The sequence below is a fragment of the Elephas maximus genome, chromosome 10 (genome assembly GCF_024166365.1).
Source record: "Elephas maximus indicus isolate mEleMax1 chromosome 10, mEleMax1 primary haplotype, whole genome shotgun sequence".
Lineage (NCBI taxonomy): Eukaryota > Metazoa > Chordata > Mammalia > Proboscidea > Elephantidae > Elephas > Elephas maximus.
Window position 1 is genome coordinate 6,241,911 of NC_064828.1, and position 14,084 is coordinate 6,255,994.

A 14,084-nucleotide genomic window follows, 5' to 3' on the forward strand; every position below is an offset into this window, starting at 1 on the left:
GGGTCCTGGACCCAAGGGCCCACCACCCCTCCAGTTTAGCAGTCCAGGGGAGCAGTTAAGTCCCGCGCAGAGGGCGGGGTGGTTTGGGGCGTCTCCCGCAGTCTCGGCCTCAGCCTCAGCCTCAGCCGCGGCTGGGTCAGCCCAGGCTCACGCCGCGGCTCAGGCCACCGCCGTCATCCCGCCCACGGGCCTCTAGCCTCCTCCCTGCTCCTTCGCCTTCCGCTCGCCTCCATTTCCGACAACGCCTCCCGCCCAGTTAGGCCCTCCTCGGCTTCCGTCTCAGACGGTCCCGCCCCGAGGCCGCCGCCTTCTGCATCTCCCGGAGCTGGGTCCGCCTCCTCGGCCGGTGGCGTCGCCCGACTCGGCGTCGGGGCAGCAGGCAGGGGCGGAGGCCCGGAGCCCGGTCTGGACCCGCGCGGGGGGCCATGGAGAAAGCGGCCCGGATCGCTGTCCACACCGACTAACGCGCGCCCGCTGCTGCTGCAGGCGCCATGGACCGAGCCCCCGCAGAGCAGGTACGCGGGCCGGGCAGGCCGGGCCTGGGTCTTCGGGCCGGGGGCCCTGCGGGGCCAGAGCCCGCTCCCGGCGGCCTGGCGGCGCTCGGCCCCGGCATTGTCTCCAGCTGCCGCCCCGCGCGGGGCTGCTCCGGCCGGGCGAAGGGCCGGGGCGCCGAGCTGCCCGCGCGCGTCCCGCGTCCCGCCGGGCGGGGTGACTTCCGCGAGCCGTCCCCGCTGCCCTGCTCCTCGGCCCCGGAGCCTGCGTTCTGGGCGGGAGGCTCTCGGAGGCTCCTGACGGACAGGTGAGGGAGGGCCGCGGGCGTTTCAGGGCGACGTCCGGTTGAGGGACGCCTGGCTGTTGCACAGGCGTTGGAGAGGTTTTCTTTTCCCTTGCCTCTCTATTCAGGTGTTGTGCAAAAATTATACTGTTTCTTTCTTTCTTTCTTTTTAAATCCAGGTTTTGTTTTAAGGGTGTAGGACCCGAAGAGTGATTTCTGATCCCGTTTTCATGCTCGAAAAGTAGTCCCATTAGTGTTCTGTTTTATTTGTTTTTAATTGCAATAAGTTTTTGATTATCCGTTTGGTGACCCAGTTATTTTCTGCTTTGAATTTTTTGTTGGTACTATGTGTTTTTATTAATGGAAGCATGCTGAATCATGGAGTGTCTGAGTTTTTGGTAGGTAGTGTGGGCTTTTTTGTTCTTGCCCCATTCCCATAAGCCTACCCTAAGTGTTGAGTGGTACGTGCGAAGGACCGTAATTATACCCCCGAGTCCCCACCGGGATCTGTTGGTGCGTATGTGAACTAATAAAGATTTTCAAAAAAAATTTTTTTTCCTACGAAAACTTCAGACATCTCATGTAATACCCCGTAAAAATAGTAGTCTGCGGTACACGCCCGTTTCTTGGATTTCAGAAGTCGTCAAGGCCTTTGCTTTGAGGCAGCGCGCACTGTCAGTGGGACACCGGCTTCCCAGAAAACCTCTGAGGCTGAAAAAGTTCCTGGTCGCTGTTTGTACCGCTGGGCGGCACCTACAGGTTATTGGGTCATGGTTACATATGGGTTATTCCTGCTGTAGGCGCTGGAAGGCAGGGATAACGAAAACGTAAAGAATAATGGAAAATAATAGCTCCCCCTGCTCCCAGCATTTCAGTTTTTCCACTTTCCAAACGGTTACCAAAACAACTTAATTGTAGCAAATTTGATGAAGGGGAAGTTGGCTCATGAACCATGCCCCTTTTCTGCTGAAGAGCGGCTTGCCTAGTGATGAATTTAGGTAAATAAATGATGTAATAACTCACCTTCCCCCCCCCCCACCAAACCCGTTTCCGTGGAGTCGATTCCGACTCGTAGCGACCCTATAGGACAGAGTAGATCTGCCCCGCAGGGTTTTCCAGGAGCAGCAGGTGGATTCAAACTGCGGACCTGTGGTTAGCAGCAGAGCTCTCAGCCACTGCGCCACCAGGGCTCCATGACGGAATAGGAGAGGCTAATGATTTACCTAATTATTTTACAAATGGAATTATTAGTACCTGCATATTTGAGACAAGATTTCCTGGACTCTTAAATTTGTGTATATTATAGCTAATCAGAGCCAGTTTTTATTTTGAAAAATTTTTAACAAAGCATAAGTTCTTACTAGACTATGACTGAAAATGCAAATGATTATTTTTTTTAAAACAATACGTGGAATTTACCAAACAAAATTGATGTGGAAGCTCTTAGCAAATATAAACAGGCTTTCCTGTGACCTAGAATGCTCTACACAGCCTATATCCAGTATAATTTTAAAAACTTTTTTTTAAGTTTTAAAGCCTGACAGATGAATAGGAGATATCCTTGAACCCTTTCCTTCCATGTGTGTTGCTAATGAAAGGCTTTAACGTTTCGGCCCTTCACCACCCAGAGCTGGAACCAGTAATGCTACCATATGTATACTTATGACTCCTTTCATTCTAGATGAAATGTAATTAGCTAGTTAGATGATAACTTTTAGCATAGCTATTTCCTGTGATTATCTATCAGCAAGTGTTATGAGAAAATAATTGAAACTAGGGAGCCCCTTTCCTTTTCATTGTAGGTCTTTCCAAAGTCCACAACCAATTAATACCTCGGAGAGAGAGGAGGAGACATGTAAGGAGTACAAGAAAAAAAAATCCTAAAAGATTTTTTTCACTGAAGATCTTTTTTCTTTTTTTCTCTGGTACCTGCTGCATCTTCTCTTGCCTAACACTAAGTGAGAGAAAAAATTGACCCTTCACATACACAACAGAAACAAATCCAGAAAAATGATGTGGCGTTGCTTAGTTAATGCTGTAGCCAGTTAATTCAGGGGTTCATGAATGTGCTGGAAGGAGTGTGCTACATTGTATATATACATTTTTTCTGGGATAAGAGCCCAAGATTTTTATCATATTCTCAAAGGGATCTATCACTGGAAAAAGCTAAACAACTATTAATGGTAGCATAGGGGCTAGAACTGAGATTTCTCAATTTAGGAGAGTTCTTGAGTTTTCCCACTGTACCATAGGGTAATGTAATGACTTCTGCAGGTTATTTTTAATACACTTTTATATTTCTACAAATGAAATGAATTTAAATAGGTAAAGACCATTAAAAAGTATCCGTGGTATGTGCTCAGTTTTTTTTTTCCCTACAAAATGTTTGTTTTTCCCGTTTTAAATGAGTGTTGCCTTACATTCAGAACTTCTGGAAATAGCTCATAGCATTAAAACTTATGCGTTATTTTAGTACATAGAAATTTGAGTTTTCAAAAAATAAGACTTGATACAAACTTTGTGCGTCTCTTTTTAACCTAATTAAATTCTTGAAATACTGTACAATATACAACTTTAAAAAATCTTACATGTTTTTTGCCTGAAGGTATTGTTTGCTTTTATTGCAAAGGACCTCGTATTTTTTTTAATAAAATCTTTCTATAAAAAGATACATTTTATATATGTTGATCAAGATTGTAAAAAGTAAGTTACTTGGGAATACAATGCTAGATTGATGGTCTTAATTGCGATAATGACTATTTGGAAAAATGTTATGTACTAGAAAAGAATCCGCAGTGTTCTCTTTTAGCAGGACTGTTAAGTCAAAGCACACAGCTGTATTTTAACTGCCAGAGTTAGGTGTTCTAGAAGCAGATTGATATAACTTGACATAATGCCTTTTTTCCCCCTAACAGACTGCTGGAAGGGATGTGAAGAATAAATCAGGGAGTTCATTTTGTTTATAAAGGTTTAGCATTTCTTTTTTAAGGAAATTTAGGACACTGTTTTGAGACTTTTTAAAACAATAGGCTTAGAGGTGACAAAACACCCAAGGTTTCATGTGTCTTGTGTTATCACAAATCACATAATTTAAACATCGGTTTAATTTTTAGTATGTTAACATTAGACAAGTTGTAAATGAGAATTTAGAGAATTATTGGTTATTAATGGTTTTGACATTTACGCAGTGTACTGTTCACTAATGAGGTTACAGAATGACTGGATTTATAATTGTTGTCTCTAAATAATTTATAATCTTCAGGTAATCTCAACAGCCCAAACTAATACATTTAAGTAGGTTACTGTATAATGTTTATTATTCAAAAATACTTATAGTTGGCCTTTATATATAGACATACGTATATCTGTCTTACCAGATTTTGAAAATAATACTTTTGTAATTTGGAGTCCCGGTGTTGCAGTGATTTAAGAGCTTGACTGCTAACCAAAAGGTCGGCAGTTCGAATTTATCAGCTGCTCCTTGGGAACCCTGTGGGGCAGCTCTACTCTTATTCTGTAGGGTCCTTATGAGTTGAAATTGACTTCTCGGCAGCAGGTTTTGTTTTTTTGTAATTAAGGAAAAAAATGCATTCTCATTTGTAGCAAATACTATTTGGAAATTTAAAAAGATGTTTTTTTCTAAACCCTTGGGTCAAAGAGAAAAAGTACAGTTATAAGTTACTGAAAAGGTAAAAACAAAAAAAAGAATACTGCATATGGAAACCCATGGAATGTGGCTGAAGCTATATGTACCCCGAGGTCAATGCATAGTCATAAATGCTTTCATTATTGGGCATTTTAAAACGAAAATAAAAATTAAACATCCAAGGCAAGAAGTTAGGGGAAAAACCCCATGGAAGCAGAGAAGAAAACAATAAATATATAAGCAGAAATTAACGAATTAGATAATCCAAAAACTAGTGTTAAACCTAGAAAGTTGGTTCTTAGAAAAGTGCCGTCATATTTTAAAACCATTAGACTCAGTCTGTTTTGAGAAAAGAGGGAAAATGTGCTGGTAGCAAAGCCAGTAGGCAGTGTCAGAATTAAGTACTTCTTTCGCTCAGTGTGTTCTGAAGTCTTGTAAAACTTAAACATAGAAATACTGCAGTTTGTTTTGGCAAGTGGTTTACTTTAAACCATTCCAGTCAGAAAGCAGGATGGCCAGCAGGTAATCCGTAAATGTTAACCCTTTTCTCTGTCAGAAGACATTTATTTTTGGCTGTAGGATGTAAAATATCTTGATGTTCGATATATCATATTTTCATCCTGGAAGAGTATGGAAAGCTTCTATGGTCACGTTTTGTCTGCGGGTGTTAATGCTCTGAAATTTCGCTGCCTCGTGTCCTACCTCAGTTTTCATTTGAAGTGGGTGTCATTTTTTTCTGCACTTCTGTGCAGGCTGCATCTTGAAGACTTCCGTGTGCACTCGCTGCTCAGGTGTGCTTAGTTCAGTTTGCCCAGTTTTGCTAAATCAGCCCAGCTTAGTGTTTCTCCAGAACGTGTGCTCAGTATAGATTTGTTTGAATTACATAGGCCGTCACGTATCCGAATGCATTTGCTTAATAATTTATTTTAAACAAGATTTTTGTAGTTTCATGTTCTGATAAATTCTTGGGTTTTCTAGATTATTCATCTCAGAGAAATTTTATTATTGACATTTGATTTAATATACACAAAATTAAAGATGAGTATGAAACCACTTAAATATTTTTTCAAATACAGTTCTAGAATTACTATTATGATTTTTTATTAACTTGGGACTTTCTGGAATAATTTGGAAAGATAAAGATAATTTTACTATGTAGTTTTTTTTTTCCTGATCTGAAGCAAATAGTAGAACAAGAATAGTCAGATTTTTTCCATATTTAGGTGTGTAGATTCCGGTGCCTAAAAAATAAATCTTTACAAAAGTAGAGAGGCTAAACACAGAAATTCAAACAGGGGACTAAAATGGGCATTGAATAGCTTAGTCCAGATAACTTTTTCATAACTTTTTTTGTCTATTGTGCAAGTCTTTGATTTCTGTGGTAATGTAATTGAGATATTGCCAGAATCTGCTTGTTCTGTTAACATATTATCTGTACAGATTTTATTCTGTAGAATTGTGAGACTTTCAGTATCATAGCATTACTTTTCAGGTCTAAAAACAACAGATACTGCATTTTGATGTTTGATACTGGAGGCCCCAAAGTCACAATAAACTACTTTTAAAACCAAACAGAACTGTAACTGTAGGAGAAAGTTTGCCAGTCCGTTCCTGCTAGTGATATCTTCTGTTCGTGCAGCTGTTGACCACAGCAGCTTTTCTTTTTTCTTGCTAAAAACAAAGGATCATTTCAGCGTTTGTTTTATTGTTAAACTGATTATCTAGAATAGCACTTAGAATAGAAACCAATAAAACCTTTGTATTTACAGGTAAGTGTGTATGTGCAGACATTAGTTATAAATTATGCATGATACCTGTTGAGCAGTGGGTTGTCTAAGTTTATAAAGCTCTTATTATAATGTACAGATGAAACTGGGCGGAAAACACCACATTCCAAGTTTTGACCTGAGCAAAAGTTTGAATATGTTGTTACCACAGTAACTTGTAAGTTAGTGGAGGGGGGGGGGGGTTTGGTTAGGAAAATGTTATTTTTAAATTATCTTATTTCTTTGTACATTAGTACTGTTCCTTTTTTGATTTTAGACTGAAAATTTGGTGTGCCCGTATTCCTTGCTTTAAAACAAAACCCGAAAACAAAAAAAAAACGACCCTAATGCCTAACGTGCAGCACCTGGCAATGTTTAATTCTATAGTACGTAGGGTCGCTGTGAGTTGGAACCATTCGATGGTACTAACAACAACAAATGTCTAGTAGTCCACATTTTATGAAACTGCTTAGAGTTCTTATGTTTAAAAGGGTTTTTTATTTTTTAGAGAAATTCCTAAAAGTTACATTTTTAGTGCAGTTAAGATATATCTTTTACAAATGTCACTTAAATTCCCCATCTTCATATGAATATGTATGAGCTGTATAAAGCAAGCTTCCGTTTTCTGTGAATTAGTGTTGAAAATAAACTTTTTCTTCTTCTGCTTAAAGAGACGTTTATTAGATATTTTATACCTTATATAAATGAGTTTTGGGTTCTAGTAAATATCACAGAAAATTACTACTAATATCATTTGAAGGTGTTTTTACTTTTTGTGTTGACATTGAAGAAACCACTGTTAGTTCACAAGTATTTGTGTTACTGCTATATATACTTCAGATTTTGGTTAGTAATACAATCATAGACTTTAAAGTTAAATCTGGCAGGCAACAAGTGCATTGAATTCATACTGGTAGGAAACCCTGGTGGCGTAGTGGGTAAGAGCTACGGCTGCTGACCAAAGGGTCGGCGCTTTGAATCTGCTAGGCGCTCCTGGGAAACTTACGGCCCAGTTCTACTCTGTCCTGTAGGGTCGCTGTGAGTCGGAATCGACTCGACAGCACTGGGTTTTTGGGGGTTTATGTAGTTCAACTTCTTTTTACCCCTTTTTGTAGGATTATTTTTAATATTCACCATGGTTTACTTTTAGAAAACTTTATTTTTTGAGTAAAGGCTGTGTATTGAGCATAGCAAGTCTTGTCTTTAGATTTTCTAGGATTTGTTACTGAGTGCTATTGTGAAAAACATACTCGGAATTTATTCTGAAAACTATGCTTTGATGGGAGTTTCTAATAAACACTGCCCTATTGGGTTTTTTGGGGAAAAATTCTGATTTAGGACCATTGCTTCAAGGTAATTGATCTTAGTGGTTGACACACTGGCTTGTTCTCACTTAACTGGTTTCATTGAAAAGTTGTGTTTTAAGTCATATCTTTTTAGATTGTAATACTTACGTAGTTTCTTCGATGAGTTGGAATCGACTTGATGGCAATGGATTTGGTTTTGCTATGTGGTTTCTGTCATTCTTTTATTTTTGCAGAAAGTACCTGTAGATTTTTTTTTTTAATTTTTAACTTGTTAAGTATAACAAATGTACATAACTGCATAAAACAGTGTACAACTTAATGAGTTACTATAAGGTGAACATCCCGTAACTATCACCCAAGTATGGACTTTCCTGGGTACCCTAGAGTCTCTCCAGATGTCTCCACTCAATCACAGCTCCCTCTTTCCTGTCCAAGACTTTCATAAAACCAAAAAAAAAAAACCAAACCCACTGTTTATTGACTTTTCTTTATGTTTGCCATTGACATGTACATCTCTAAAGGTTATGACTTTTTTCTTTATATGTCTTTTAAATCACTGTGTATTTTATCAGAAGAAAAGACGTAAAATAAACAGTACATACTATGAATCACTTTAGTTTGCTCAAATTGTTTAGTGGGAAACTGCAGTAGTTCTCATTTTTTTTCCAATTTAACTGTGAACTGAAATTATTTCCCCTTATGTTATGTATTTTTTCTTTCATCTTAAACGTTTTCCTTCCTTTTGGTTTCACACTATTAATCCAATTTCCTGAAACTGGACAGAAACAGACTCTTTTTTATGCTCTTCAAACAGATAGAATAATTATCTTTCAGAACTCTTAGTGATTTTTCCCCTCCTAACAAAATTAGTTAACACATTTTTTTTTTTTAACAAAATTAGTTAACACATTGTTTTGTCTGAAGAGCTAGATTTCTTACTACCAGCTTTATTTTTGAACTCTGAGGTGTGACTTCCTGGTACTCTTGATTCTTTTACCAGATTTGATTACGTAAGAAATTATTTCATTGAAATGTAGCAACCTTTTCTAAGTTTTTCCTTGTTTTATTTGATGACTTTGTATAAATAATTTGATCATTGTTCAGTTATTTTAAATTAACATTGCTGTTCCTATTGAATGTTTTGTGAATCCTGAGAAAAATCCCAATTACTGTTTGTAAAGATGAATTCTTCTTTTGTTAAATTGTGAATTTGTATTATTAAAGTTTTTTGCTCACTTGCTGTTAATGCATCTCACCTTCTCTTTGAAGAATGTCAAACTGTCAGCTGAAGTAGAGCCATTTATTCCCCAGAAGAAGAATCCTGATACAATTATGATCCCTATGACACTCCCAAATGAGAATGGAAGTGTTTCTGGTGTTGAACCAACTCCAATTCCCAGCTACCTGATTACTTGTTACCCATTTGTGCAGGAGAACCAGTCGAATCGGTAATTTATTTTCTTTTATATTAAAGGTCTTTGACCAATATTGGATTGTTTTAAGTCATTTCTAAACTAAATTTAATAATAGTATTTTTGTATTTGACAAAATGGCCAAGTCTACAGTGTGATAAATTTTGTTTTTCACCTTACCAGATAATATTTGAGAATTTACGAGTAAACCAGAGAGCGGCTTATTTTAAAACATTTCGGGATTATGGTAGTGAATATTTTTCAATTTCGCCTTGTCATGGGGTTGGTAAGGAGAAGCTCTGTGTGCCAGTTCCCTGCTCCCCAGTACCCCTCACACTTCAGGAGCAGCCTTTGGTGAGGGGCTCCCTGGGACAGGGGAGGTTGCTGCTGCTTCATGGAAGCTACACGTAGAACAAGCCCTACGACTAGGGATAAGATGGCCGTGGAAGGTTTGCTTCTTTCTCCTCTTCCTTCCCTTGGACCTGGAGCCTGCTTCCATTGCCAAGGAAGGGAGCCAGGAGAAGAGTTGGACTTGGCCAGGGGGTTAGAGGAGTGGGAGGCCCTGCGACTCAGCTGAAGTATGAAAGGTGGAGGACTCAGATCACCCTATGTAATGATCACCTTAACACAGTGGTCACCTTTCCCTGCTTTTTTGCAGGGCTGTCACAGTAGTTGTCGTTGGTTGGGAACTTTGGACTCTCTTTGTTGGTAGACCCAGCAGCTGGGTGTTTTAGGCAAAAATATCTTGAGGAGGTTGAGGGGAGAGCTACAAATAAGAATAGTAGGTACTTTTAAATTTTTGTAATGCGGCAAAACTATCATACTGGATTAATGTATACTGACATTTAAATTGTCATTACATATACGTAATAATACTAACATGATATTACTTATGACAAGAAAATTTATAAGATGATGGTAAATTTGTGTTCTCTCCTAGAATTATTATAAGGCCCATTTTCTGTGCTGTTGTTTTGTTGTTGTTGGAATGAGTTAAGAGATTTTGCTTTAGCATGAGTTTTAGACTCGTCAGTAGATTTATTCTTTTTTTATTTTGTTTTGCAGACAGTTTCCATTATATAACAATGATATACGATGGCAGCAGCCCAGTCCGAATCCTGCTGGACCGTACCTTGCTTACCCTGTCATATCTGCTCAGCCACCTGTTTCTGCAGACTATGCGTATTACCAGCTGATGCCAGCACCGTGTGCCCAAGTTATGGGTTTTTATCATCCGTTTCCTACACCGTACTCCAGCACCTTTCAGGCCACAAGTACTGTAAATGCTCTAGCCACAGAGTGTACTGAGCGTCCAAATCAGCTTGGGCAGGTCTTCCCGTTGTCCAGTCACCGAGGCAGAAACAGTAACAGAGGACCAGTGGTACCAAAAGTAAGTGACTCTGGTTGACTGGCTTTTATGTTTGATATTTCTGTTTTTAATACTAATACAAGAAATTTGCTACTTGTATTGATGGCCCTTTAACGCTTAATTTAGTATAAAGCATTTCATTCACTATTATAAAATAGTCAAGGATATTGACTGTTTTTTAATGGTTCCTCATTCTTGATTGCTGAAATGATTTACTGTCTTCTTTAAGTTCCTTCAGAGAGTTCTACATAAACATATTAGCATTTTCAAATTAATTTAGTGATAATTGCACGGCGACACCAGCATTACCTAAGAGGTCAGTATGCATCGCGTGCTAGCAGTGTTGAATGGCTAGTGCACTTTAAAGTATTTCAGCCTTAGAAGTCTGCAGGAGATATTGTAGGAAAGAGCACTTGTGATTCATGGGATCCCTTCAGTTTCATTATGTGAGCTTTTAGTAGGAACAGCACTTTGTTACTCGAGAGGTGCCTTACTACTGTATGAACACAGGGTCTCCCAGGGTTGAAGAGATGTAAGATACGTGTGTGAAACCATTTTATGAAGTCTTTGAAATCACAAGGAGTTAGGGTTTACTCTAGGTAACTATTAACGAAAAGGTTACTTTTTCAATGCAGCCTTAATATCAAAGCTAATAATAAGAAAAACCAGGTTTCTGCTCAGCACTTTGAGCTGATAGAAGGCAGAGTGACTTCTTAGACTCACCTTATGCTGTATCATCAAGGAGTTGATACTTTCGGTAGATTCCGTTGACCTCAGCTTCTTTAGTAAAAGACTTTGCAGTCTCCTGGCATAGTTTTTACAAATTAAAATACAAACAAGCAGCAGAGGTTGCTCTGAAAAGCTTTTAGGCTTTGTTCATGGAAATACTCTGGGCCAAGGGGAATCTTCTCGGGACCTCTGAGAATGAAAAGAAGTCTTGGAGGTAAGGTAATAGTGTATAACTCCCAGATCCTGAAGGAACGTGACTTAGTGTGCATTCCCAGGACTTGAATTTAGGAAGTTAAATACAGAGTTCTGAAACCTAAATTGCCATTGAAGTGATGAGTATTTAAAAAGTGAAGGAAAGGATCAGCATTTTTACTTTTTTTTTTTTGAACTTTGAAGCAGAAATTTCTGTTGCAGCTTCACTGCTATCGTGAAATTAAATTATAGCCTTGGGACAAGTTACCACACTTTTTACTACCACTTGTAATAAAAATTTACAACCCCTTATATGATTAAAATTATGCCCCTATTATTTATTAATTGGGAAAATACAAATGCAAATAACATAAAAGTGAATTCATATTTTGTTCATCACAGCTGTTTTGTTATTTGAAATGGTTTATGAACATATGTGCATGTGTAAAACATTATGTAGCCTAAGAGTTTCATAGAACTTTCACACAGTAACCCTGCTGAGCCGTGGATTGGGAGCCACTGATTGGGAGCATGTGCTTAGGTGTATTTTATAATGGCTGTGTATTTTATGTTTAGGTACGTTGAGTAGGATCTTAAAAAAAATTTTTTTTTCTTTTTTTAATTTAAATCAGCAACAGCTTTTACAACAGCACATAAAAAGCAAGAGGCCCCTGGTGAAAAATGTAGCTACTCAGAAAGAGACAAGTGCAGCAGGTCCTGATAATCGATCAAAAATTGTGCTTCTGGTGGATGCTGCACAGCAGACTGGTAAGTCAGGGGCGTTCACCCGCTTCCCTGTGCTGGCTTTGTAGCTGTGGACTGCACCGCTTTCCGGGATTCCAGACTTCCATCCTTCCATCTGTCTGCCAGTTTGTCAGATTCCCTAGGAAGGACCAAACAGTCTGTGCCCTTACTGTTCCTTCACCCTGTTTGCTGGTGCCCCTACTGTTCCTTCACCCTGTTTGCTGGTGCCCTTACTGTTCCTTCACCCTGTTTGCTGGTGTCCTTACTGTTCCTTCACCTTGTTTGCTGGAGCCCTTACTGTTCCTTCACCTTGCTTGCTGGTGCCCTTACTGTTCCTTCACCCTGTTTGCTGGCGCCCTTACTGTTCCTTCACCTTGCTTGCTGGTGCCCTTACTGTTCCTTCACCCTGCTTGCTGGTGCCCTTACTGTTCCTTCACCCTGTTTGCTGGCGTCCTTACTGTTCCTTCACCCTGTTTGCTGGCGTCCTTACTGTTCCTTCACCCTGTTTGCTGGTGTCCTTACTGTTCCTTCACCCTGTTTGCTGGTGTCCTTACTGTTCCTTCACCCTGTTTGCTGGAGCCCTTACTGTTCCTTCACCCTGTTTGCTGGAGCCCTTACTGTTCCTTCACCCTGTTTGCTGGTGTCCTTACTGTTCCTTCACCCTGTTTGCTGGTGCCCTCACTGTTCCTTCACCTTGTTTGCTGGAGCCCTTACTGTTCCTTCACCCTATTTGCTGGTGCCCTTACTGTTCCTTCACCCTGTTTGCTGGTGCCCTTACTGTTCCTTCACCCTGTTTGCTGGAGCCCTTACTGTTCCTTCACCCTGTTTGCTGGCGTCCTTACTGTTCCTTCACCCTGTTTGCTGGCGTCCTTACTGTTCCTTCACCCTGTTTGCTGGCGCCCTTACTGTTCCTTCACCCTGTTTGCTGGCGCCCTTACTGTTCCTTCACCCTGTTTGCTGGCGTCCTTACTGTTCCTTCACCGTGTTTGCTGGCGCCCTTACTGTTCCTTCACCCTGTTTGCTGGCGCCCTTACTGTTCCTTCACCCTGTTTGCTGGCGCCCTTACTGTTCCTTCACCCTGTTTGCTGGCGTCCTTACTGTTCCTTCACCCTGTTTGCTGGCGTCCTTACTGTTCCTTCACCCTGTTTGCTGGTGTCCTTACTGTTCCTTCACCCTGTTTGCTGGTGTCCTTACTGTTCCTTCACCCTGTTTGCTGGTGTCCTTACTGTTCCTTCACCCTGTTTGCTGGTGCCCTTACTGTTCCTTCACCCTGTTTGCTGGTGTCCTTACTGTTCCTTCACCCTGTTTGCTGGAGCCCTTACTGTTCCTTCACCCTGTTTGCTGGTGTCCTTACTGTTCCTTCACCCTGTTTGCTGGAGCCCTTACTGTTCCTTCACCCTGTTTGCTGGTGTCCTTACTGTTCCTTCACCCTGTTTGCTGGAGCCCTTACTGTTCCTTCACCCTGTTTGCTGGCGTCCTTACTGTTCCTTCACCCTGTTTGCTGGTGCCCTTACTGTTCCTTCACCCTGTTTGCTGGTGCCCTTACTGTTCCTTCACCCTGTTTGCTGGAGCCCTTACTGTTCCTTCACCCTGTTTGCTGGCGTCCTTACTGTTCCTTCACCCTGTTTGCTGGCGTCCTTACTGTTCCTTCACCCTGTTTGCTGGCGCCCTTACTGTTCCTTCACCCTGTTTGCTGGCGCCCTTACTGTTCCTTCACCCTGTTTGCTGGCGTCCTTACTGTTCCTTCACCGTGTTTGCTGGCGCCCTTACTGTTCCTTCACCCTGTTTGCTGGCGCCCTTACTGTTCCTTCACCCTGTTTGCTGGCGCCCTTACTGTTCCTTCACCCTGTTTGCTGGCGTCCTTACTGTTCCTTCACCCTGTTTGCTGGCGTCCTTACTGTTCCTTCACCCTGTTTGCTGGCGTCCTTACTGTTCCTTCACCCTGTTTGCTGGCGTCCTTACTGTTCCTTCACCCTGTTTGCTGGTGTCCTTACTGTTCCTTCACCCTGTCTGCTGGTGCCCTTACTGTTCCTTCACCCTGTTTGCTGGTGTCCTTACTGTTCCTTCACCCTGTTTGCTGGAGCCCTTACTGTTCCTTCACCCTGTTTGCTGGTGTCCTTACTGTTCCTTCACCCTGTTTGCTG

General features: G+C 41.1%; 1 protein-coding gene across 4 annotated transcripts in view; it reads left to right on the forward strand.

Moving 5' to 3' along the window:
- Positions 1–332: 332 nt before the first annotated feature.
- The window catches only part of SECISBP2L (SECIS binding protein 2 like), a 63,557-nt gene continuing 49,805 nt past the window's right edge, over positions 333–14,084 (forward strand). For 2 of the 4 annotated variants that reach the window (XM_049899609.1, XM_049899611.1), the window contains exons 1-4: positions 334–515; positions 8,764–8,942; positions 9,972–10,296; positions 11,829–11,964. In XM_049899609.1, coding sequence (XP_049755566.1) covers positions 492–515; positions 8,764–8,942; positions 9,972–10,296; positions 11,829–11,964 — 664 coding nt within the window. In that variant the 5' untranslated portion in view covers positions 334–491. Of the gene's footprint in view, positions 516–632; positions 800–8,763; positions 8,943–9,971; positions 10,297–11,828; positions 11,965–14,084 lie in introns of those variants that run through there. The other 2 variants (XM_049899613.1, XM_049899612.1) reach the window with 2 other exon arrangements.